At 43.1% G+C, this 26,517-nt stretch overlaps 1 protein-coding gene across 1 annotated transcript in view; it reads left to right on the top strand.

Annotated features, from left to right (window-relative positions):
• BLNK (B cell linker) overlaps positions 1-26,517 on the top strand; it is a 79,541-nt gene that overhangs the window by 17,107 nt on the left and 35,917 nt on the right. Inside the window, exons 2-4 of the mRNA XM_065920053.1 lie at positions 6,345-6,410; positions 11,228-11,277; positions 23,431-23,471. Coding sequence (XP_065776125.1) covers positions 6,345-6,410; positions 11,228-11,277; positions 23,431-23,471 — 157 coding nt within the window. The remainder of the gene's footprint in view (positions 1-6,344; positions 6,411-11,227; positions 11,278-23,430; positions 23,472-26,517) is intronic.

The raw sequence follows: 26,517 nt of genomic DNA, 5'->3' as shown, positions 1-26,517 counted from the left end.
AGTCCCAGGCTGCTTGTACCTCCCACATCTTCCCCCTGGCTCTCGCTTATCTCCAGATCCATTCACCAGTCTCCTAGGAGCCATCCTGGTGCAGATGGCATCCTCTAGGTTCCATCTAGATTTCTTGGGCTCCTTACACCTCTAGTCACAGACCCATCCCTTATTTCCTCACAGTCCTAAAAGAGTTATGAATGTGTAATAAAACTTCACTGACGTTTGAGGAATAAGAAAAGGGAAGTACATAAAAAATGATTTATTTTTGTTACTAGTCAAGGCTTCACTCAGTGTCCTGGACCCTACCCCAGGCTCTCTCTGCTTTGCTCCCAGCCAGAGACCACTTCAAGTCCCATCTCACCTCAGCACGGTGAGAATGAATGCTTCTAGGAGTCAACTAAACCTGTAGTCGAGAGACCAGCAACCAGGAGGCCCCAAGAAGACAGGAGACATCCTGGTACCAGAGCCCAAGACCTGTCTACCACATCCTCATTTCCCTCACTTGCAGTTTCTAGACTGGAGTCTTTGCAGGATGAGTGACAGTGAAGCAGCCCATCCCCCATAGATGGGGCTATGTGTTTTAGTCCCAACAGCACCACATTCTGTGTTATTCCATGTTAGAGCACTGTATTAAGAGTGGCAAAATCTCAGCCATGGTGCTCTGCTGGGAGCAGGTCTGGTTGCTTTTGGATTACGGCACAGTGTGAGGGGCACATAGGCCCTTCATCTCCACTCTGCAGCTGCTGCAAACTATGGTTCAAGAAGAAAGCATATGACTATAAGATAAACAAAAATACACTGGCACCAGGTAGCCTAAATTCACACAGAGAAAAATCAAGTCCCATAAAGAAGTGACTGTCTAGTAAAGCATGCATTCAGATTGGGTTACCAAACTGACCACTCAGTTTCTCTGCCTGAAACTCTGCACTTGAGTTAGTGAGGATTTTAATTTTCTGCAAGCAGGTATTTGCTTTATTTGGCACAACTGAAAGGCTTGCAGTGGAAAAGGGTATGATCATCACAACAACAACAATCACAGTTGTGCTCAAAGGGTGGGCGCCCAACAAGTAGAGTCAGCACCGCCTGGGGACTTGTAGGAAATGCAAATTCTTCAGTCCCACCACAGATTTGCCCAATCAGAAACCCCAGGGGCTGGAGTGAAACTCTGGGTTTCCAAGGACCTCTGGGTGATTCTGGTGCCGTTTAGTGTGAGAACCACCGGTTTGCCAGATTCTAAAGCCTCTAAACTCTTCTTTGAAGGCAAAAAACTGCTCGTAACTTTCAAACAATGATCTTTCCTCTCTCAAGACATCATGGGATCTAAATGAGATCCTGGTTCAGTCAGGGTCACATTACTCCAGTGTGTTGGTAAATAGCTAAGTTTATTTATATTAACCCAAAAGCTTGAAAAAAATTTAAAACAACAGGAAAGGAGAAAATATAATATTTAACTTGGTTTATATAAGGAATAATAATTATTTATATGACCTGCTCACTATTTTAAATGTGAAAATGCCATATTGCTTAAAAATAGCATATTAATGCTGTTTTAAAATATATAGATATGTGTAGATAAGCTTTGTCCTTCATTGTATTTTATTAACATAAGCATGGCTATCTCTTCACAAAGATGAGACCATTGAGATCCCATTATCCTTCTCCCAGCCTTGCAAGGATATCTCTGAAAGGGATAATCAAGGTACAGTTACTTTATGCCTTACCTATTTTCACCCACATACAGCTTATCACAGTGAAATAACTGTCGTTCAACTCAAGAGCATCCTCCCCTGAAAGAGTCCAGATGCACATTTCTTTGCTATTGCATATCCTCCAAGTTATACTAGAGGACAAAAAGTGCTCCAAAATGGAGCAGAAGATACTAAAGAAGGCAGCAAAAGCTGTGCATCACACGGTGTGTGAAGAGTTGATAAAGTGAGCCGAGGGCATCACCACATCTCCTCAGTCTGGGTGATGCCGACTTGTACTACGTAACAAAGTTGGCAGCTGAAACTGAGCAGTCTATGGATGGCAGGATTTGGATGAATGAGATGCAGAGGAAGGAAAAAAAATTTAAACACAAAACATGTAGTTTGTGAAACAATTCAACCATTTGCTAAAATTATAGATTATAATATTTTAATAATCTATCAGTTCAGTTCAGTTCAGTCGCTCAGTCATGTCCAACTCTTTGCGACCCCATGAACCGCTATAATTAAAAGTAATTACAAAATGCCAAGAAGCATCAACTACCCAGATGAATAATTGAAAAAATTACATTAAACTTTTTTGCAACAATTTACATATGACTATTTATACCTACAGCAAAGTCACTTATGCAAATCAGACTCTAGCTCCCTATTACTCTGTCTGTGTCACACTCTTCCCAAACCTCTGATAGGATCCTTCACTCCGGTTCATTTTGCCCTTCAATCCAGTTAGGCATTAAGTAGGGTAAAGACATTCCATTTGGATATAGCTGGCTTACAACTAGAGTGCCCTCTGCTCCCCACTTGAAATTATTCAGTTTCTTCTTAATCAATCCATTTCAATCTCTCAGTCTCACTTCCTCTGTACTCCTAGACCTCCTATCTCCCCTCCCCCATTCCTCTATCTCACATGTTCTCTACAGTTCCTCAGCAAAAGGAGACAAGGGCTTGCATGGGATGTATGTGAACAAATTCTAGAATGATGTATTGTTCTGAGGCAACTTAAAGTCCAGCTGGAAGGATGCTCCTGTGTGTCTCTGATGGACCAAGTGGTCGTCTTCTCTCTCATCCATCCTGTTCTCTCTGCTGCTGAGCCTGGAGCTTAGCTGAGCTCTCATACATGTGGAATCAACACACCCAGCCTCCCTAACTGATGATGTAAGATATGGTCTCATTTCCTTTGTTACTCAAATGATGAAATGGCACTGACCTTCTCATATTCAAACTTGAACCCCTCATTGGGTTGCCCAGTCATAAAGATAATTCTCCAAGGTGTAGCCTCAAGAAGTCTCTCTTATCTTTCTACTCCACCCTCCAGTTTGTCCTCCCTCTGCGATCAACCCCTCAGTGCCAATGGAACACACCTTCCCCATAGCCCCACCAAAGCCGGGCTACAACTCCTGACAGGACACCATTGAAGATTTGGGACAATAAAGGGAATTACCTCATTGAAAAGGGCTACCGATGGCACTGCAGATGGCTCTCTCAGAGCAGAGGCCCAGACCCAGTCTCAGGTTCAGGGCCACCTGTCTCCTCACCCCTCCAGCTTCACACTATAGAAAACCCCTCAGGTTTGTCTATGCTTTTCACGTCTACAGGTCCTAAGAATCATTAGACCTAGAAGGGAAAAGAGCTCCCCTAAATGCCCAGTCTACATTACCATTTCTTGTTTGACAATCTCCCTTTTCCCAAGATAGTTGAGAGTAGGAATGTCCACTGTGCAGTAAATGTCCCATCACCATGATGTCTGACAGCCCTCAGGAAACAGCTACAGCAGAACATCAGCCCAGGAGAGTTGTTGTGTTCAGTCATTAAGTCGTGTTTGACACTCTGCAATCCCATGGACTGCAGCACACCAGGCTTTTCTATTCCTCACTAGCTCCCAGAGTTTGCTCAAATTCACGTCCATTGAATTGGTGATGTTATCTAACCATCTCATCCTTTGTCGCCTCCTTCTCTGCCTGCCCTCAGTCTTTCCCAGCATCAGGGTCTTTTCCAATGAGTCGGTTGTTCACATCAGGTGGCCAAAGTATTTGAGCTCCAGCATCAGTCCTTCCAATGAATATTCAGGGTTGATTTCCTTTAGGATTGGCTGGTTTGAGCTCCTTGCTGATCCAAGGGACTCTCAAGAGTCTTCTCCAGAACTACAATTCAAAAGCATCGATTCTTCAGTGCTCAATCTTCTTTATGGTCCAACTCTCACATCTGTACAGGATTACTGGAAAAACCTAGGTTAATTTCAGCCTGAAATTAACACTTAGTGGGAGACACCAACAGGTCAGGCCAGGCAGAGTTCTTTTAACAAGCAGTCCTCTCATCCTCTCAACTGCTCCATCCCTACACCAAAAAGCTTTGCAGCATATACATTGTAAATCCATACATAGCCCAAGAGAATATTTCTCCCAGATTCCAGTTCCTGTCAACAGGGTTTCGTACACCTATCCTAAGATTAACTGTGTATCACTCTTCATAATAGCTAATAGAGAGCCTAGCTTCCAGAGTGAGAGAAATCTGCATTTTTTTAATGGAAAAACTCCATTTCCTCCTAGAACAATGGCTATATACAAGTTTTTTGTGTGCTGAGTCATGTCCAATTCTTTGCTGCTCCATAAACTGTAGACCACCAGGCTCCTCTTTTCATGGTATTTTCCAGGCAAGAATACTGGAGTGGTTGCCACTTCCTACTCCAGGGGATCTCCCAATCCAGGGATCGGACGGGAGCCTCTTGCATCTCCTGCACTGGCAGGCAGATTCTTTATCACTAGTGCCACGTCGGAAGCCCCATATACAAGCTTTATATTTCATTAACTAAAATGCCCAATGAAACTGTTTTCTCAGAACAAAGGAAAGCCTTGCCTGAAAGGTAAATTCATATATGTTACTCTTACAAGGCAGAACCATGTGAAATTTTATTTAGATGTATTTTAAATTAGAAAGTCATTATGAAGAAAACAAAACATGGTCCTATACTCTGACCTTTTTTCTAATTCATAAATTTTTCTAACTACAATTGGCCTTGAAAACAACCATGTAACAATTTTTTGCATATCATTCTAAAAACCTATGCACATACCAGCACACATGTATATACATCTTTTTTCCTACAAAAAACATACATGCATATTCTAAATTTTCCTTCTTTCTTTTCTTTCTTCTCATCCTCCATTTTCATTTAACTTAATAATATCCCAAGATTTTTTTTTTATATATTAGCAATCTGATGCTGAGGCTGAAACTCCAGTACTTTGGCCACCTCATGCAAAGAGTTGACTCATTGGAAAAGACCCTGATGCTGAGAGGGACTGGGGGCAGGAGGAGAAGGGGATGACACAGGATGAGATGGCTGGATGGCATCACCGACTCGATGGGCATGAGTTTGAGTAAATGGGAGTTGGTGATGGACAGGGAGGCCTGGCGTGCTGCGATTCATGGGGTCGCAAAGAGTCGGAAACGACTGAGCAACTGAACTGAACTGAACTGAATAGAGATATATTTTTTTATGGTCTGTGGTATTCCATTTATGGCTTTATCAATGTGTATTTAAGAAGTTCCCTTTTAATAATAAATGGGCATTTAGGTTGTTTCCAGGTGTTTTGGTGGGAGAGGCAGAAAGGATTAGAGTTATTACACCTATCTGGAATAAACATTCTGATATGTATATTTGTATAGTTTGTGACTATGTTCATAAGGTAGATTCCTAGTAGTGGAACTTCCAGGTCAAAAGGCAAGGTGGTTTTACATTTTGACAGATATTGATTGTACTAATTTGTATTCCCAAGAATACGTGTATTCTCATATACTTGCCAACCCTTGAGATTATTATACTTATTAAGTTTTGCCAGCCTGATAATCAGAATATTATACCTCATTGTTTCTATTTAGATTTCTTTAAATAAAAGTGATATTAAATAACTTTTCATTGATCTGTTGGTCACTTGTATTTTTTTTCTGTTATCTCTGTGTTCATAGATTTTGCTCATTTTTCTATTGAATTGTTAAACATTTTTTTTTGTACTGAGCTGTAAGATGCTTTGTTAATCAAAACATATAGTTCTTCTTCTTATATGTGCTGCAAATGTTTCTTCCAGCATGTATTTATCTTTTGATTTTGTGCACATTACTTTTTGCTCTGCAGAAGTTTCAAATATTTATGTAACCAGATTCATTCATCAGTTTCTTTATGACTTCTGTGTATGTACAACTTTTGAGTGACAGTTTTTCCAGATTCTATCTAGTAAAGTTAACCTCCTCACAAAAAATCTTAAGCCTGATTTCTGTCTATACTGTATTCTTCAAGGTAGCTCCATCCTTGTATGGTCTGAGGACAGTAAATGATAAATGGTGAGGCTTCTGATAACTTATGACTCCTCAGAACAGACATATCTGGGAGTCAGAATTTCTCCCAGAGCCTGAGACTGACCCAGACTTCAGTGGGTCGGTGCATGGCCTGATGACCACACTCATTATAGACTCAGTCATACCTTCCCTCCGCTCAAGTAGTAAATGGCCAGCTTAATTGAATACAATATAATTCATGATATTTGGGGGTTTATTGTAGGGCTTTTTTCTTGTACTCAAGAAGGATAGAAGACTTAAAAATCAACATAGTTATTAATATTTTATGTTTCATTTCATTTCATACAGGCAACTTCAAAAAATGGTCCATGATATCAAGAACAATGAAGGCGGAATAATGAACAAGATCAAAAAGTAAGTCAGATGCCCATCAGCAGACAAATGGATAAGGAAGCTGTGGTACATATACACCATGGAATATTACTCAGTCATTAAAAAGAATTCATTTGAATCAGTTCTAATGAGATGGATGAAACTGGAGCCCATTATACAGAGTGAAGTAAGCCAGAAAGATAAAGACCAATACAGTATGCTAACACATATATATGGAATTTAGAAAGATGGTAATGATAACCCTATATGCAAAATAGAAAAAGAGACACAAATATACAGAACAGACTTTTGGACTCTGTGGGAGAAGGCAAGGGTGGGATGTTTCGAGAGAATAGCATCGAAACATGTATATTATCTACGGTGAAACAGATCACCAGCCCAGGTTGGGTGCATGAGACAAGTGCTCGGGCCTGGTGCACTGGGAAGACCCAGAGGGATCAGGTAGAGAGGGAGGTGGGAGGGGGGATCGGGATGGGGAATACATGTAAATCCATGGTTGATTCATGTCAATGTATGGCAAAAACCACTACAATATTGTAAAGTAATTAGCCTCCAACTAATAAAAATAAATAAAAAAAGAAAAAAGGCTAAGCAAGAGAAACGATCACAAAAAGATAGAAAGGAGGAATATTTTGAATAAAAACCTGGTAACAACCCCCAGCTGACCAGAGCTTTTGTTCTGGTCCTGTGTGAACTCCGATTTCCTTCATGGCTCCCAGGGATCAGAATATACACTGGGCTGAATTTGACCACACTTCTTGGAGAACAGAAACCAAAGGGAATGGAAACTGCGACCTTCACTCCAGCCTTTGTGGATACCAAATAAATCATGTTCACACACACACACACACACACACACACACACAAAGTAAGTCGATGCCATAGCACTATGTGAGCACTCATGTAAATAACATTGTGTGCCAGCCTGCAGTAAGTGGAAGAAAACAAAGTTCCCTGTTACCGAGTGAGGAATGGCAACCTCTCTAGCATGTGACACTTTCTTACTCATGGCTAGAGTCACGGTGGTCAGACCCACATTCAGGAAACATGGTGGATGAGTGGCTGGTACTCAGGCACCTTGCTTTTCTCTCTCACTCCTGGACAGCTGAGTTATGCCGTTCAAGGTGCTTAGCAAACATCAAAAGAGACGTTTATAGAAGCCAGACAATCAGCTTCTTTGACCACTTAGCTAAGGGCCACTTGGATGTGTTTCTGTTTTGTAGAAATTCAAAAGAGAAATTGCAAGAACATAGCCTGATTTCTTTAGGACGCCATAACTGTTTTCCATATTTTGATTTCTGCTTTTTCAATTATGACCTTGAAATGGTGTTTTCAACTGACACTTGGAGAAGGAAAGTTAGAATTCCTAATCTTCCTACACATACACACACACAGACACACGCCTCTAAAGTTTTGTTTTTGTTTTTGCAGAGAATAGAGATTGTATATTATGCATACCTGAATTTGCCACTCGAAATTTAACTCAAGGAAAGGGGAAATGGTATTCTGTGAAGTTTTTGTTTAAGGCTTTTTTGTTTTTATGAAAGTAATACAGATTCACTAGAGACAAAAATCAAAGAGTTCAGAATTGCATGAAATAAAAATCTCTCACCTTCTCCTACTCCCACCCTAACCTGCTCCCCAGAAATGGACACAACATGAGTGAGTTTGGTATAAATATCAGTTTGCGTATGTTTACACACACACATGCACACATTGGCATAGCTGTAGTCCCTAAATACACATTACATACATGCATACAGTTTCATCATGAGTGGCATCATGCCACACACACATTCTACCAAATTGCTTTGTTTCTTGGTTTTAATTAATGCTATATAGTGGGCATTTTTCTTTGTTAGTGCATAAAAATAACCATGAACCTTTTAAACAGATAATTAATAGTCTACTATAAATATATTATCATTTGTTTAGCCAGCTATATACTGGTGGACTTCTTTGAAGTAGGAGTAGGAGTTTAAATGTACATTTTGGAAGACAATTTGATAACATCTATGAAAGCTTTATGGCCATTTTTTTAGTTTACCTGTCACAAATAATACTTCAATAAATACTCTCTACAGACTTATGAGTATGCCAGGAAACTAAATTCCTGAAGTGAAATTTCTAGCTTCTGGACAGGATTTGTGCCCTTCAGATTTTGGTTGGTATTACCAAATTGCTGCCACCAAATTTTGTACTACACCACAACCAAATTTTGGTTGGTGGTGGTTTAGTCATTAAGTCATGCCTGACTCTTGCAACCTCATGGACTGTAGCCTGCCAGGCGCCTCTCTCCCTGGGGTTCTCCAAGCAAGAATACGGGAGTGGGTTGCCACTTCCTTCTCTAGGGGATCTTCCCAACTTAGGAATCGAACTTCCCAACTTAGGTCTCCTGAATTGCAGGTACTACTAACAGTGGATAAAAGTTCATTTCCTCGTGGCTTCAGAGCAGAGTATCTTTTTTTTTTTTCTTTTTTGGCCTTTGCTAAACTTAAGAGTAATAAATCACTTTTCATGGTGTTTTTAGGCTATACAATGTAAATGAGTTTCAATATGTGTAACTGGTCATCACAAAATAGTTAAAATGATCTTCTGCTTGAGGGACAGTGGTCATCTCCTACAGGAGAAGAACCTGTCTTCATGGTCTGTCCTATGACTGGGAGATGTGTGTGTGACTATTTTCATTTCTTATTTCTAATACATATAGAATTTCATTGAAATGAGAGAACCCTGCCAGTCATTGTTTTCATCACTAGCAATTCTAGATTAATTATCTCACAATTGTCAATTTTACAATATACCAATTCTTTCAATAATATGAAGTCTTTGTATAAAATGTCTCCTTATTCCATTTACAGCAGCCATGGAGCTCAAATTTTCCCAGATAATTTCTATTTCATTCTGCCCACTATCCCCTAATACTTGACAAACTGTTTTCTTCTCTGCTTGGAAAATATGACTGCCCCAGTCATCACCCTGGTGAAGTCAATGGCTCTTTTGGGTCGAAGTGCTCTGAACTTAGGCTCTGGCTCAAAACCAAGCCACAGGTGCCACCTTCAAAGGAGGAAGCACAGTTGAGCACACTGGTTTCCGAACACGAGAGCATGACAGAGTTATCACCAGTTCATGGCTGAATGAGAAAAGGCCTGTAAAGAGCTGGCGTGCAGCTGCTGGCTGCTAAACGAGGCCCAAATGACACCTTTTATCTCTGGTTGATGTTCAGTGATCAAGGTCCTCTCTTGAATTGCTCCTTTATTCTGAGATGATGACCTCACACTTTGGGGGGTATTAAAATATCCCTTCTTTTCTTTTTTGGAAAGGATGGCAATAACATATAACAGTTGGTTTGTGCTGTTTGAAATCTTACTGTTCCATGAACAGACCTGGCACCAGATCCAGTTTTGTTTTTATTTTTCTTCCCTTCACTACAATAGACAGTCTCTCTCTCTGGACCTCATCCTAGGTCTAATGACAATGTCTTCCTAGCATACCCTATTGGCTTGCTGAGAACTGAATGAAACAATAGCTAGGAGAGTCTTTAGGAAACAAAAAAAAATTTCTAGGCAAATATAATTAATCTTATTTTGGCAACATTACAGTTCTGGTTTATCAGCCATTTTTGTTGTTGTTGCAATCAAGCATGATTTTCTGTACCAACTTTTTTCCCAAAAATGAAATATTTTTGTATGTAATGGTTACCTTGCGTGTGTGTGTGTGTGCGCGTGTGTGTGCTCTAAGTCACTTCAGTGGTGTCCGACTCTTTGCGACCCTATGGACTGTATCCCTCCAGGCTCCTCTGTCCATGGGATTCTTCAGGCAAGAATACTGGAGTGGATTTTCACACCCTCCTCCAGGGGATCTTCTCAACCAGGGATCGAACCTGTGTCTCTTGTGTCTCCTGCATTGGCAAACGAGTTCGTTACCACTAGCTTCATCTAGGAAGCCCCAGTGGTTAGCTTATACACGGCTTATGTAAACAGACATGATGTTTTAGTAAATGAAGGCTACTGGGTTTTATATAGGTTTTATTTATATATGTCTAAATTTCACTAAGCAAAGCATTCTTACATAACAAGCTAACTATTATTAAAAATAATAACTTACTATAAACCTTACACATTTCAAATAATGGAAGGGAAAGTGTTGTCAAAAGTTGTAAAAAGTCTAAAAACGGGGATACGTTTTGAAATGTAATTTCAGTTTTTTCCTTTTAATGAATGGGAAAGCTTTGTGAATATTCAGAACATTTTATATATGTATAAATACAGTAGTTTTGAGAGTGCTTGAAACAATTCAACTTTTATCTAAACATCACAATCCTCAACCTGGAGACACTCACTGCTCACTTATTTGGCATTTTTTTCAATAGTTCAAAAAACAATTTCATCCCAACCTATGACATTTTAGTTCAGCATTTTAGTTGACATTTTAGTTGATTATAGCTAATTTTCCTTTTTATTTAAAGCATTTATTGAATTATTTATTAAAATAGAGCTCATCTTCTCTTACCTTCTTATCAAACAATCAACATTTATTGTCCTCGAGTCTCTGATCTCTGGGCTTATGAGTGTTCTGACCTCTCAGAGCCCTTCCACCTCCCGACCTCACCTTTGCCCAGTCACAGCCACACTGGGCACTGGGGGGAGGGGTAGAGGCGGGAAAATGCTGGCTAATGGCTTCACTACATTTACAGGACATTTAGTTTTTTCAGTGATGAGTTCAAAAGAAACCATTATTCTATTAGTTATCTACCCATTATCTCTAAACCTGCTTATATTATGGGCCTTGACAACAGTTGTCCTACTCACTGACCATCTGTCTAATCTTATCTACAGGCTGAAAGTCAAAGCACCTCCAAGGGTTCCTCGAAGGGACTATGCCCCAGGTAAGAGTATTTCTAAACTACTTGGACTCCTGACTAACCTAAGGTTCATAATTACTTCTTGAAAAGGGAACACTGCTCTACTCATCTGAAAACACAGGAACCCATTCTAATTTTAAGAGTGACCAAAGCATCCGACTATAGTGGAGATACAGTAGTCCTTCTATCTATCCATCCATCCACCCATCCATCCAACCACTCATCTATTTATCAAATATATATTAAGCAACTTTCATGTGACAGGCATATACAGAATCTTAGGTAAAAATACAATGAAAATAAGACAGATATGGTCTACATACTCACAGAATTTATAGTTTAGATGGGAAGATAGATGATTTTAAAAGAAATTACAATTCAGTGTGATGGGGAAGCACAAAGTTCTGTGGAAGTACATAGCAAGAGTATCTAATCTAATTTGAGGTGGAGAATGTGGAGGAAGTAGGGAATGGAAGACTTCCTAGATAGAGAATTGTTAAAATAGATACTTGAGGGTCCATGAGTTTGGGGGTAGTGCGGTGTACATGGAATAAATTACTGATGGCACATAGTTACTCAAACTTCTCCAAGTTTTAGCCCTACAACCCCATTCCAACTAGGATTAACTTTGACAGGGGAGAGGAGCTGGTCTGGAGACTGGTAGGTTTATGACAATAGAAAGCTAAGTACACCAAAACCTTTGACTGCGTGGATCACAACAAACTGGAAAATTCTTCAAGAGATGGGAATACCAGACCACCTGACCTGCGTCCTGAGAAATCTGTTTGCAGTTCAAGAAGCAACAGTTAGAACTGGACATGTAACAACAGGCTGGTTCCAAATTGGGAAAGGAGTACGTCAAGGCTGTATATTGTCACTCTGCTTATTTAACTTATATGCAGAGTACACCATGAGAAATGTCGGGCTGGATGAAGCACAAGCTGGAATCAAGATTGCCAGGAGAAATATCAGTAACCTCAGATATGCAGATGACACCACCCTTATGGCAGAAAGTGAAGAAGAACTAAAGAGCCTCTTGATGAAAGTGAAAGAAAAGAGTGAAAAAGTTGGCGTAAAGCTCAACATTCAGAAAACTAAGATCATGGCATCCGGTCCCATCACTTCATGGCAAATTGATGGGAAAACAATAGAAACAGTGACAGATTTTATTTTTTAGGGCTCCACAATCACTGCAGATGGTGACTGCAGCCATGAAATTAAAAGACACTGTCCCTTGGAAGAGAAGTTATGACCAACCTAGACAGCATATTAAAAAGCAGAGACATTACTTTGCCAACAAAGGTCTGTCTAGTCAAAGCTATGGTTTTTCCAGTAGTCATGTATGGATATGAGAGTTGAATTATAAAGAAAGCTGAGTGCCGAAGAACTGATGCTTTTGTACTGTGGTGTTGGAGAAGACTCTTGAGAGTCCCTTGGACTGCAAGGAGATCCAACCAGTCCATCCTAAAGGAAATCAATCCTGAATATTCATTTAAAGGACTGATGATGAAGCTGAAACTCCAATACTTTGGCCACCTGATGCAAAGAACTGACTTGTTTGAAAAGACCCTGATGCTGGGAAAGATTGAAGGTGGGAGGAGAAGGGGACAACAGAGGATGAGATGGTTGGATGGCATCACCAACTTGATGGACATGAGTTTGAGTAAGCTCCAGGAGTTGGTGATAGACAGGGAAACTTAGTGTGCTGCAGTTCATGGGATCGCAAAGAGTTGGACATGACTGAATGACTGAACTGAATTAAACTGAAGCTAAATAAATTTTCCATCACAATTTCCTTGTCTAGAAAAGATGCACTGGGCAGGTAGGTCTAAAATCTCTCTTTAGTTTCTAAAATAAAAGGATGTCCTGGATGTGGACAGGTCTATCCATCCCTCACTGAGAACCACAGGGCTACAGACACTGATGATAACTCTTCCTCTACAGAATGACAACTGAAACCAAATCTCAACCTTAAGGAATGATGACTATTTTAATTTTTCTACCACTGATCAAGATAGTATTAAATCAGAAAGTTGAGTTTTCCTTGAGCACTAATGAAATCTTATCACACTGAGAAATGCTGACCAGCATACCAAGTCTGGCCACTGACTCATAGGATCACTTTTTAGAACTCTTTAGGTGAAAGAGAATTTATTGACCTCACATTGCCAATCAGTCAGCAAGTCTAGACAGTTGGCCAGGGATTCCTTTGCAATTTAGAGCTAAAAATTTAAGTACCCTGACCTTTAAAATCTACCCAGTTTTTCTATGGCCATATCACCTTGAACACACCCAGTCTTGTCTAAAATCTACCTAATCAAAAATTGATAAAAACAAATACATTTTTCCCTCCAAAGTTCCAAAAGAGAAAAGAAATCAAAGCAGACTGCATCTATTAAGCCCAAAGGCTTGATTGAAGAATATGGCATCATGGGGTTTCAAGTAAAAGGGGCCCAGAGGTCATATAGTTTAACATCCAATCCATTGTGTTAAGTTACCCCACTCCCACACACCACACTCAGGGTCCCCTTTCCACTTGGAAACCTCCTGTGATGACCTTCCAAGCCTTTTTGAGCCCATCAGGAAGAGACAGCCATGGAGCAATGTAGATGTGATCCATTTCCTGTGGCTTCCTAAGTCTGTTCTGGTAGCCACACAGTGCAAGATTTAAAAAATTTTAAAAAGTGGAAATAGAGTTGTTCTGTGCAACTTCAAGGAATAAAATAAGATATTAGGTCATTTGAATAGTTTCTTTCTAAAATAAACATCTCCAGGTGCTTCAGCTGTACCACACATTCTTTGATTAACTCCACAAACATTATAGGAATGTCCTGTTTGATACTCACTCTGCTAGATATATAACAGGAAATAAAATATAGTCCTGGACCTAAAAGAACCTAATGACTAGTAGGGAGTCAGATAATAAATCAGAATGCAAACTGGTAAACACAAATATCCAAACGTGGTAACTGCTGGGAAGGAAGATGGCAGACGCAGTGATAGGGAATCAGTATAGGGTAGGGGAACAACTTGAGTAGTCAGGGAAGGTCTGTCTGAGAGGGTGCCATTCAATTTGAAACCTGGAGAGTTAGCAGGAACGTTTGTTACTTTGTAGATGACCCAACAGCACTGGAGATGCTGAACACAAACATTAGGAGTTCAGGCAATTCGATCTATCTGACTAGAATGGATGTCTCCTGATGGTCCTTGTCTCCCTTGTTCACACTCAACTGTCTCCTTGTTCACACTCAACTGTCTCCTTGTTCATCCCCTCACCCAGGTCCCTTCTTTTCCTCTATTTTTTACTTGGGCAGAAGACAGGGAGCATTCACGATTTATTTACCTTTTGCCTAACCACACATGCTGGAGATCATCCTTGATTCCTCCTCTTCACTCAACCTCTACAAAAAAAAAAAAAAAAAAAAATCAAACTCTAAATCCTATTTATTCTCTTTTAAATATCTCTCAAATATTTTTGCCCCTTTCTATTTACAAAGTTATAGCTCAGACTCTGCTCATCTCTTTCTTGTCCTAGAATAAAAGCCTCTAAGTAGTCTTCTAAATTATTAATGTTATGGGGTCTTTTCAGTCTCCACCAGAGAATTGTTCTGAAATACCTTTGCTTAAATATTTTCATGGTTTTACATCATCAAGAGGACCCACAAACAAGATCCATCAAGGTTCAGCCACTAAATGGCTGTGTAACCTTGGATAACTTTTCTCGTTTCTCAATCATGCAGGGCTGAACCAGAAAACCTGTTAGGTTCTCACCAGAGCTAACACTCTGGCAGAAACACAAGTCCTGGGAGCCCAGGGCCTAGTGATGAAGCAGTCTCTCCTAATCTTCCCTAACTTTAGAACTCCATCACTTTCAATCTCCCTGATGCTCAGAAATGTTCCCTTGCTTGACCTCAGATACCTGCTCTCTTCCCTGAAACTCCCCAAATAGTCTTGATATCAGTACCTTTGTACTTAATCTCTCTTATGACACTGAAATGTAGTTAGGTCTTCTAAGTCTTTGCTGTGTGTGTGTGTGTGAGAGAGAGAGAGAGAAAGTGTGTGTGTGTGACTCTGTGTGTGTGTGAATGTGTGTGTGTGTGCTAGTTGCTCAGTCATATCTGACTATGTGTGACCCTATGGGCTGTAGCCCACCAGGCTCCTCTGTCTGTGGGTTTCTCCAGGCAACAATACTGAAGTGGGTTGTCAGTTCCTTCTCCAAGGGATCTTTGCAACCCAGGATCGAACCCAGGTTGCCCACACTGCAGGCAGATTCCTCACCGTCTGAGCCACCAGGGAAGCCCCCAAAATGTAATTCCTAGCCTGGCAGCATCAGCAGGATGCTTGTTAGAAATGCAGAATCTCTGCTCCACCCTAGAACTACTGGATCAGAATTTGTGTTTTAACAAGAACTCCAGAGGGTTTGATTGTATATTAAATTTGAGAAAGCCTGCTGTAAATCACCAACTCTGTCCTTATTGATTCTCCTAAACTGAAAGACAAATCTATTGAAATTCTAGAATCTCCAAAATTTATCCTGTTGTTTCAACAGACCAATATAGTCTTGCCTAGTCTCCCTGCTCTTACACTCAATCCCTGGAAAAGGTCCTTTTGGCAAGACTGTCATCATCACCTGCAGTTCGTACCCCGCCTTGCCACTTCCTGCCCCCCCACCACCTCATGTCCCCGGAGCATTTTGGGCTATTCCTCCTGAGCCTTGAGGTCCTTGTGCAGCTGCAAGCCGGGGCCTCAGAAACCAGCCCTGACAGTTTCGCCTGAACCCATAGAGTCTTCAAGGACATTGGAGGCCCCAGTGTTTGGAGATACTAGACCACCAGTCCTGCTGAGTCCAGGGACCAGTCAAGGGCTTCCTAGAGGCCTATGCAGATTTGGTCCACCCAAGACTTCTGAAGCAGCCCCACCTGTTTCCTCTGGATGATAGATTTATGTCCTATGTCCAGTCCCAGAAGCTAATGGCTTCCCAAACTTATTAAGCCAAGGTGGAGAGTGTGTTGACCTTGGTGATGCTGACCTTCAGAAAGCAGAGGATAGAAATGGCGAGCGCCTCCTAGAGGTCAGCAGGAGCATCATCACAGTCCCTCTCAGAAGGTGGAAGGATAAAGCTTGAATCTTATAAACAGTGAGGCTTGGACCTTCTACAGATGCAAGCAGGTTAGGCCAGTGTGCACCCTGCTACTTTCACTCCAGACCCCACAATCTACTTGGGCTCTGAGGAAAGAACATTGTTTGCAGGAACACCACGGTCTACCAAGGAAACTGTATTATTCTCGCGCAGCTGGCATTGCTGGGGGAAGGGAAGCTATTCAGAACATACTGGGTGTTTACTCTGACCTGGACATTGTGCTAAGCTCTTTATAGACATTCGATTCAGTTCAGTTCAGTTCATTCACTCAGTCACATCCAACTATTTGCAACCCCATGAACTGCAGCACACCAGACTTTCTTGTCCATCACCAACTTCTGGAGCTTGCTCAAACTCATGTCCATCGAGTTAGTGATGTTGTCCAACTATCTAACCCTCTGTCATCCCCTTCTCCTCCTGCCTTCAATCTTTCCCAGGATCAAGGTCTTTTTTTAATTAGTCAGCTCTTCACATCAGGTGGCCAAAGTATTGGAGTTTCAACTTCAGCATCAGTCCTGCCAATGAACATTCAGGACTGATTTCCTTTAGGATTGACTGGTTGGATCTCCTTGCAATCCAAGGGAGTCTCAAGAGTTTTTTTCCAACACCACAGTTCAAAAGTATCAGTTCTTCACTGCTCAGCTTTCTTTATAGTCCAGCTCTCACATCCATACATAACTACTGGAAAAACCATAGCTTTGCTCATTTAATCTCTCATTGTGCTTGTGCTAAGTCACTTCAGTCATGTCTGAGTCTTTGAGACCCTCTGGATTGTAGCCAGACAGGTTCTTCTGTCCATGGTTTTCTCCAGACATGAATACTGGAGTGGGTTGCCATTTCCTCCTCCAGGGGATCTTCCTGACCCAGAGATCAAACCCGCGTCTCTTATGTCTCCTGCGTTGGCAGTGGGTTCTTTACCACTAGCACTCTAATCTCTCATTAGTGCATTAAATAGAAATGGCTATTTTGGTTTCACAAATGAGGGAAATGTGTCTCAGGAATATTCAGTAATTCTGTCCACTAAAAAAGACCCACTCTAGGCTTCCATTCCATTGTTCTTCCCTTTGACCCAAGTTAGGATGGTTACACTTTTCCAGGATATTTCTTATTTATTATCCTAAAAGCCCCAGAGCCTCTAATATTAAGTTCAAGAAGCCACCTGCTGCTTCTTGAACTTTCAGAATTGAGCAGTTTCCTGTATCTCTGAGTCTGAGGTCTGGCTAGAGAGGGAGGGTGGGAAGGGGAGATCAGTTGTGGTGCATCTGGAGTCTTCTGAGGTCACTGCAGAAGCTCCTCTGGTCACTCTGCAAGCCCCTGAGAGGTCAGAACTGAACAGGCCTCTCTCCCTGTACCTTGGGGGCCTGATACCCAGGGGCTGTTGTCACATCCCCAGAGGGCCACCTTCTCCTCCCCCACTGATGTCTCGCAGGGAGAAGATCAGAGCAATGATAAAGAGGGGAGACCTCAGGGCAAAGGAAGATACTTAGAAAGTGATCGCTGGGTAAATGCCCACCACAGAAGCACAAAGCATGCATAACAACCCTTTGCCTGAAACATAACTTGCTTTTGAGAATGAAATATAGCTTGTTTTCCTCCTGTCCCGGTGTCCTTAGTAAAGCTAGTATTCATTTGATCTTTTGTCTCCCTGGTTACTTCTAATTGGTACCAGCAAAGCTGAACATGGGAAGAGCTGTATTCAACATCCGTTCTGACTCATGCAACTAAGAATAGAGGAATGAAACTTGGACTCAAAGGTATTTTAAAACCTAGAAAGTCCTGAAAGATCACCCAATCCAAACTTCTCATCTTAGGACACTGGAGAGCAGAGAGGCACAGTGAATGCCCGAGGTCATACAGACAGCTGATAACTGAGCCAGGACCCTTTCCCCCATTTCTGCACACCCACACACATTCACAGGGCCCTGTGAAAGGTGAATGATCATACAGATAAAGGGAATTTCTAAGATGTTAAGGATTTAGATGCAAGTCACCACTCCCAGTCAGTCTGGCAGAGGCTAGCTTTGGCCTCAGCTCCGCACACTAAGTCACATCCCTTTCTCCTCTGGGTGTACCCAGAGGGACTGTCAGCTCGCTGCCTCCCCCGCAGCCTCGGTAGTTCTGCTTTCCGTTCCTTCCCTGCGTCTGTCCCCACCACCGCAGCTAGAGCACCCTCCTTCCTCTCTTCTTCCTGTGTCTACTGCAAGTCTCCCCACTGGTTGCTTGCATCCCGTTCTGCAAGAGGAGAACGGTGCCGGGCCCAGTGGCCAGAGCACAGCCTCTAGAGTGAGATCAGGGCCAGAGTGGAGGACATGTGTGAACATGCAGTTGCGGAGTGCACCTCAGTGCCCATCACTCGGAGGTCACCAGGTCCACCCAGGATCTCTGGTGCTCCCGAGGACACCCAAGCAAGAGACGACATCCACACCCTCTCCTTTACCCTTTCCCTCCAGCTCTCATCAGAGTCCTTTACTGTCCTTCCAGCCATCTCTCCCCATTCCCAAGAACCCCCAGTCTGGTTCAGACTCTGTCTCATCACATCTTTGTATTAGTCATCAATCGTGCCGGACTCTTTGTGACATTTTGGACAGTAGCCCACAAGGCTCCTCTGTCCATGGGATTTTCCAGGCATGGAGTGGGTTGTCATCAAGGGTACTCAGACACCATCCTTGTTAGCCTCCCCCTCTCCACCTTGTCACTGGAAACTGCAGTAGCCACTGAGGCTGGAACATCCCCCTGGTTGGCATCAAACCGAGCTTTGTTAACCTGTTAGTGTATTTCCCTGTGATTCTCCAGTGCAGTTCAACCGTTCTGTGCATGGCTATGCCTTATGGATGCCCCTTCCTCCCACTGGCTAAGCTGTGCTTCTGGAACTGACACCCAAGCCGCCATCTTGAGGGTGGAAGGAGGACACCCTCTTTCATCACCATTCTCCTTTAAGGCCTAGTTCCAGCCTGCCTTGGGCACATGGCCTCGGTAACCTCTCAGCCCTCAATGGGTGCGTGTTTCTTCAAATTCCCCCAGCACCTGGGATTATGATCGGCTGCTAGACATACACCAGGAAATTCTATACCACCCCAGATTGTCCTCAGTCTGATCCGTGAAAGTTTCTCTAGACTCTAGGTCTTTTATTTCATGTAGAGGCTGGGCTCAGTGAGAAGATCTTAGCCTCTGGGGTTTTTAGGCCTGGGTCAGAATCCTGGCTTTGCCCCTTAATCACTGAATCTAGGAAAGTTTTGTAACGTCCTTGAGCCTCACATTCATTATCTGGAGATAAGTATGTCTATCCCTCAGGTTATTGTGAGAATTATGCATGTGTGTGTGTGTGCATGTGTGTGTATGTGCATGCTCAGTTGTGTCCAGTTCTTTGAGACCCAAAGAACTGTAGCTCACCAGGCTCCTCTGTCCATGCAATTCCCCAGGCAAGAATACTGGAGTGGGTTGCCATTTTCTTCTCCAGAGAATCTTCCTGACCAAGGTATCAAACTCATGTTTCTTACGCCTCCTGCATTGGCAGGCAGATTCTTTACCACTGGCGGAGAGAGTGAGTGAAGTGAAAGTCGCTCAGTTGTGTCTGACTCTTTGCGACCCCATGGACTATACAGTCCATGGAATTCTCCAGGCCAGAACACTGGAGTGGGCTGCCATTTCCTTTTCCAGGGGATCTTCCCGACCCAGAGATTGAACCCGGGTCTCTCCTGCATTCCAGGCAGATTCTTTAACATCTGAGCCACCAGGGAAGCCTGGGATTATGACACAGTAAATAGAGGCTAAACCCCAAACCAGGTACATAACACAACAGAAGAAGTTTTCCCTGACAGGGAGGCCCAACCAGCATCTCAGCTCCCTAGCAGGGGCCTGCAACCCCATACCATCTGGCCCATATTCAACTTGAACTTACCCTCCGGAAAATTTCACTCACTACATACTAGAGGGTTCTTGGATCCATTTCTTTGTGGTAACAATGCTGTGTGGTTACCACTAGAGTGAAATTGAATTGATATCATTTTGAGGATTTATTAAGACAACAATGAGTAACATTAACATAGCATTTAATGTGGTCAGGCTTTGCAAAACATTTCACATGTATTATATGACTTGATTCTCATAAAAACATGAGGCAGCCACTATTCTTATCCTTGTTTTACAGACAAGGATATTGAGCTTTAAACAATTAAGGTGCTGGTCCATTGCCAAGCAGGTAATAAAAAGCAGAGCCAGGATTTGAACCCAGGGAGCTTGGGTCTAAAACCACCACCCGCACACTTTGGGAGTCTCCTTGAGATGCTGGAAAACCACCCATTACTTGAATCTAGTACTTTGGATTGCTATGCTTTTCAGTATGGGCAATGGCTTGCTACGTATAACGTGATGAGTGTGATGCTGTGCCAGAAGACAGATGTAGCTGGGGAAGGCGGGGTACCAAGCAAATAACTTCCACCTCCTGATCCTTTTCTCTGTTTTCTGCCTCAATGCGCCACAATACCTGGATTGGGCTATTCTTGTTTCTCCTGGGTTTTATCTGAATGCTCAGTGGAGGGCCAGGCCGTTCACATGAGATTTCAGCTGCAGAAGCCAACACAGCCTGGCCTCCAATCCAGTCCCTGCACTCACTAGCCGTGTGCCTCAGGCAGGTTTTGCAACCTCTCTTAGCCTCATTTTTCTTGACTATAAAACAGATAATAAGGCACCTACGACAGAGACTGTTTTGATGATAAACAAAGAAATACATTCATAATACTTCCCCTAGCATTCAGCACGCAGGAAATATTCAATGATGAAATCTCTTATTACTATCCTCATTTTCACTCATTCAATTCATTTACTGGCTTATGCTTTTGTTTCAGTATTAGTGCAGAATTACAAATGCAAAATGGCATCCAGACCCAAAGATAAATAGGTCTTGCTTTTCAGTACAGAGAGACTCTAAATCATGTCTCTTAGGGCAGGATGAAGTACATGTTAGAAGGTGCCGGCAGCATCTACGAGGTCAAAACCCACAACCCAGAGGGACTGGAGAGGACCCTGACCAGAGGGTTATGACCAGAGGGACTAGAGAGGACCTCATGGAGGAGGGATGACAGGGGTTTCCATGGAAGAAGGGAGATGGGCTGGGGGAGCCGCATGAGCAGAACAGAGAACTATCAAAAGCCCAGGATGGAGGAGCAAGCTATCCGGCATCACTGTGAGTGAGCAAGGGAGGGAGAGCAGGTACCGTGTGTGAACGTGTTGACACAGAAGCTCGACTATCCCGTAGGGAGCCACTGATGATTCTTGAGGAAAGGGGAAGCATGAGCCAATTTCTGTCTTAAGAAAATAACTAGAAACAGCTAGAAGGATAAATTGAAGATGAAAGATCACAGAGACAGGAAAACTAGTTAAATGACAGCTGCAACTGCTTTTTCCACTAGCTGATGATCAAGTGGATCCTGACTCCAGGGTTGACCAAGGCAAGGAATTGTGTCTTATAAAAATATTTTATAAACATTTCTGTTTTTAAATGGTTGAAACAATAGCATCTTGCTGCTAAACGTTTTGACCTTCAGTTATCCTCAGACTTAAGGTATTAGAAACTTACTCCCCATTGGGCCAATATTGGCATATTGGGAAGAAGACTTGTTCACCTATTCTTCTAGAGTTTCTTGGCAACTTAGTGATCAGAATACACTGTCATTTGGTAAAAGTCAGCCCAGAGAATAATTTCATAAGAATTATTTTCTGTTAATATCAAAGTTTGATCCACTTGTAGAATGAAGCTCCTTCTTTGTGTCTATCATGTTTTTCTCAAGAGAGAGTTTCTGATGCTGTCATTTCTAAAGAGGTGGTTGTTCTGACACAAGACCTCCTTCCCGCTCTCACTTCATCTCTGTAATTCTTTTCCTTGTGCCTCTGTGGAACTGCCTAGAGCTGGAGTCAGAGGTCTCCAGTGGCAGAAATGGCAAGAAAAGTTTCTATTGAGGTTCCAGGGGATTCAGGGACCATCCATCAAGTCCTCTAACCGCAACTGCTCAGTGGGGTAGGAGGGGAGATGTGGCCCTCTACGGTGCAGTCATTGATGCCACTCTAACATCTGAACTTGGGTCCGATTGAGAGAATTTTATTTAGCCTCTAAGGTCAGTTTATGTGATGGGATTGATGCTAAGCTTCTCAAACTCTAAATGTGTTTTGGAGAAAAAGGAGTCAGATAGTCTCCCTGGCTGTCATAATCCAGGCCTATTTCATTCTTCAAGATCATAAGCTACTCAAGACCTGTCACATCCATTTTTACACCTGCTGTAGAGCCTAAGACAATGGCTGCACCCTGGAGCCCAAGGACAGCAAGAACAGCATGGTACTGAGGTTCAGAGCTTGCACTTGGAAGTCAATCAACCTGCAGGGCTCAACTCCTGACTTTACCGTTTACTACATGATCTTGGGCAAATGATTTATCTTCTCTAGGCCTCAGTTTCCTCATAAGGTTTTTAAGAAAGTGAATATGAAGCTCTGATAATATTGCCCAGCATGTAGCAACACATTGGAAAAAAAAAACTTTTTAAAATAAAAACATCAATGTTAGAGCCAGAGAGAATCTTGGAAGTGATCCCCTTTTAGAGATCCTGAATTTTATATTATAGACCTAAAAATTGAGGTGGTCCAGAGAAGTTAGAGCCTGGATGAGAATTTAGGTCTCTCTGACTCCCTGTCCAGGGCTCTTCTTACTACACCATCCACATATTGATTTAAAAAGATGTGAGGAAGCAGGACAGTATGGATTGCTACTCCAAGCTCCCAAAAATGTCCCTTGACAAAGACGTTAAGGGTCAGAGTTACTGTTTCTCTGCCCTAGTGGGACTTTTACTAATACTTTGAAAATTGACTGTCTTTTTAAAAAGGATTCAAAAGGAATGAATGTGAGATGACTGTAATAACTGTCTCAGGCCTAGCAGATGGGAGCATGTGGCCCAAGGGCAGGGCAGGCAGGTGCAGAGTGCTCCTGGGCAGGGTGGAGCTGGGCGGCAAAAATTCATATTGTTCATTTTGCTTCCAACATGCCATTTCAGAGAGCCCAGCCGACGAAGAGGAGCAGTGGTCAGATGACTTCGTGAGTATTTGTTCCTGGGATGAGAAGGGTACCATTTTCACCATGGCCCCTGGGAGGTCTTTATAAGGACTTGTTTCTAAATGAAATGCTGGTGGTCAGCTGCCCATCACAGAGGGGAGACAGCTGGGCTGGAAGGGCCGCCAATAGGCAGGACAGCAGTAGGCTGGCTTGGGCCAGCACCACTTTGTGCTGGGCTAGACGCTTTACACCTACCACCTCATGTAACCCTCACCACAGCCCTGTGAGTCGGCATTCTTATCCCCATTTCCTACTGGTATTCAGAACCAAAAAAAGATGTTAAAGAGTTTGAATATTTCCCAATCAGCTGGCAAATGCTTTTGCCCTGAATTCCCCAGTGCCCCATCACTGCTTGGTCCCTGACAGGAGCCCTAATCAAACCAACAACTGAAGCGTGAACGCCTGGCACATCGAGGAGCCTCTGGGTCACTCCTCAAGGTCATGGTCAGTACCTGAGCCGTATTAGTGGTTAAACAGTTTGGACATCAGTCCTGTCCATTTTACAGGTGAAGAAACCAAGGCATGGGAGAGGGTAAGTACCTGCGATTCCAAAAGTCAAACCCAGATCTCAGAACCAGGTTTTTCAAACCCAAGAGGCTTGCTGTGACCAAGAGGATATGAACAGACTCGGAGGGTTGAGAGGGCACTCCCTGACCATGACGACGTTGGAGTGGTGGGTCTGAATTAACTGTGAACCCCTTCAAGACGGCTCTGCAGCCCACAGAGCTCTTTGGGGCTGAGTCGTCAAGAGACAAGACATCCTAAAAACTCCTGGGCACAATGATAACTCCTCATATATCATATTCCCACAGAAAGTTAGTCTTCTGTAGTCTGTGAGCTTCATGTCTGAAAGGGACCCCAGAGGGCCTCCATACAACCACATATCCCCTGTGGAAACTGAAGCCAAGAACATGAAAACGACTCGCTGACAGTCTCAATTTCTCAGCGGCCCAGCCGAATGAGAACCCAGGACTCCTGTCCAGGGCCCAGAACTCAGCTGAGCCCAGCTCCACACTGTTTACACCCACCTGGATTTTGTTCAGAGTATTAGGAAACCGGAGTTCCTCCCTTTTCAACTGCAGAGAAGAGATTTTTATAAAGAAGGGAAGAGGTGGCCTCTCTGTGGGTCACCCAGACATGGAGTTCCTCCCAGGGGGAGGAACTTCTGAGGGAGGCACTGATCCCTCAGAAGCGCTGCAGCTGCGCCCCCTGCTGGCAGCACCACCAGGTCACATCTGAAGTAAAATTGAAGAAGCTGGACCAATTCACCAGGCAGCCGAGAAAACCGAGCTCGCTTGCTGGATGAAAAGAACACGCACTGGGGACTTAGAAAACACAAAATAAAATCAGCCTGAAGAGGAGGGAATGACTTGTGTCCCAAAGTCAAACAACCAAAACGGAAGTACCAGCTATGGGGTGGTTCAGTCGCTATCTTGCGTCCGGCTCTGAGCGACCCCATGGACTGTAGCCCAGCAGGCACTTCTGTCCATGAGATTTCCCAGGCAAGATTACTGGAGTGGGTTGCCATCTCTTTCTCAGGGAGATCTTCCAGACCCAGGGATCGAACCCAGGTCTCCTGCCTTGCAGGTGGATTTTTTACCTACTGAGTCGCCAGGGAAGCCCATCAGCTGTAACAAGGATTGACTGAACATTCACTCACAATCATTCACAATTCTTATTGGATTCCCTTTGTACACTGAATGAAATCCAGACTTGTTGATAAAGCCTCCAGACCTGATGACATTCGACCCATGTAGACCTGTCCACCCTTCTCTGAACCACCCCCCCTTCAGTGCTATCACCAGGGATAGATATTTCATCCACATGATTAGTTACTTATTATTCACTATTTGTTGTTGGTTTCCCCTGCTAACATATAAGCTCTGTGAGGCCAGGGACTATGCTCAGAGTCAAGCTGGTACAGAGTAGGTGAATAAATTCTGATTAAATGAATAAAGGAATGGTCAATTTGACAAGATTTTTGTCTGATGACACAGTCCCTCCTTCAGATTTCCCATCAGACTGTCCAAAGTATTGCACTTCCTCAAGTACTAAATGAATTAATGAGTTAACAAATGAATTTTGTCATAATTTAGAATAACTTGGGGGGAGGAGGATTCTTTAAAACTCTCAGAAGTTTGAACAAATTCTCTGGTAATTCTCTTGATGAGAAAGCATTCAATGCATTCTATGGTGCTTAAGTAGGAGAGGCTCGTTGTACATCTCCCACAGAAGAGACTTTCCAAATGAAGGGCCAGCTCAGGACTTCTGAGCAGCCATTCCCTCCTCTTCAGTCTCCCCAGAGCCCAGGCGGCATCAGTGACTCATCCATTCCATGTACGTTGGGTGGGCACCTACCCTGTAGCAGGTCCTGTGCTGGGTCTTAGATTTACATCTCAGTCCGGTCTTCATGGGGGGCACAGTCTGGTGGGCAGCCCAGTGTCGGAGGACGACTGCTAGGAACAGCTGACCTGGGGTCTCTCTTCCTATACCCTCTATGCCACCTCTGCCCACCTGGTCCTCTCAGTCAAACTGCTCTGCTGGAGGGGCGGCAAGGACTCCAGAACCCTCCCCAGTATGCACACCAATCCTCAGCCTCCAGGTAATAAGTCCATGAAGCCCATCTCTGCTCCGTGAAAAAACTGAAACAAAGTGGGATGCTCACGCCACCCCCAGCTCAGGCACATGTGTCTGGCTGCCCACTGGTTCTTTCACTTTCTGAATGTCTATTAAAGCAACTGCTTCTCAGTAATTCATACTGACGTCACCGTGGAATGCCACACAGCAGTGATCAGGTCCTTGACCTGTAAAGAGGGTCCCTTGCTTGGGAAGCCAGGGTCTTGCCCTGTTAAGCCTCCCCTCCAGCCCACCCTTGCATTTCTACTCTACCTCTCAGGCTCCCTGCCTGGGAATCATCACTGACTTCTCCAGATCACAGATTGTAGACTCAAAATTACTCAACTCCTCTGTGCCTCAGTTTCCTCAACTGTAAAATGGGATAAAAAAAAAAAAAACTATCTCCTATGAT

The sequence above is a fragment of the Muntiacus reevesi genome, chromosome 2 (assembly GCF_963930625.1).
Source record: "Muntiacus reevesi chromosome 2, mMunRee1.1, whole genome shotgun sequence".
In the NCBI taxonomy this organism is placed as follows: Eukaryota; Metazoa; Chordata; class Mammalia; order Artiodactyla; family Cervidae; genus Muntiacus; species Muntiacus reevesi.
This window is presented reverse-complemented; position numbering and strand designations above follow the sequence as displayed.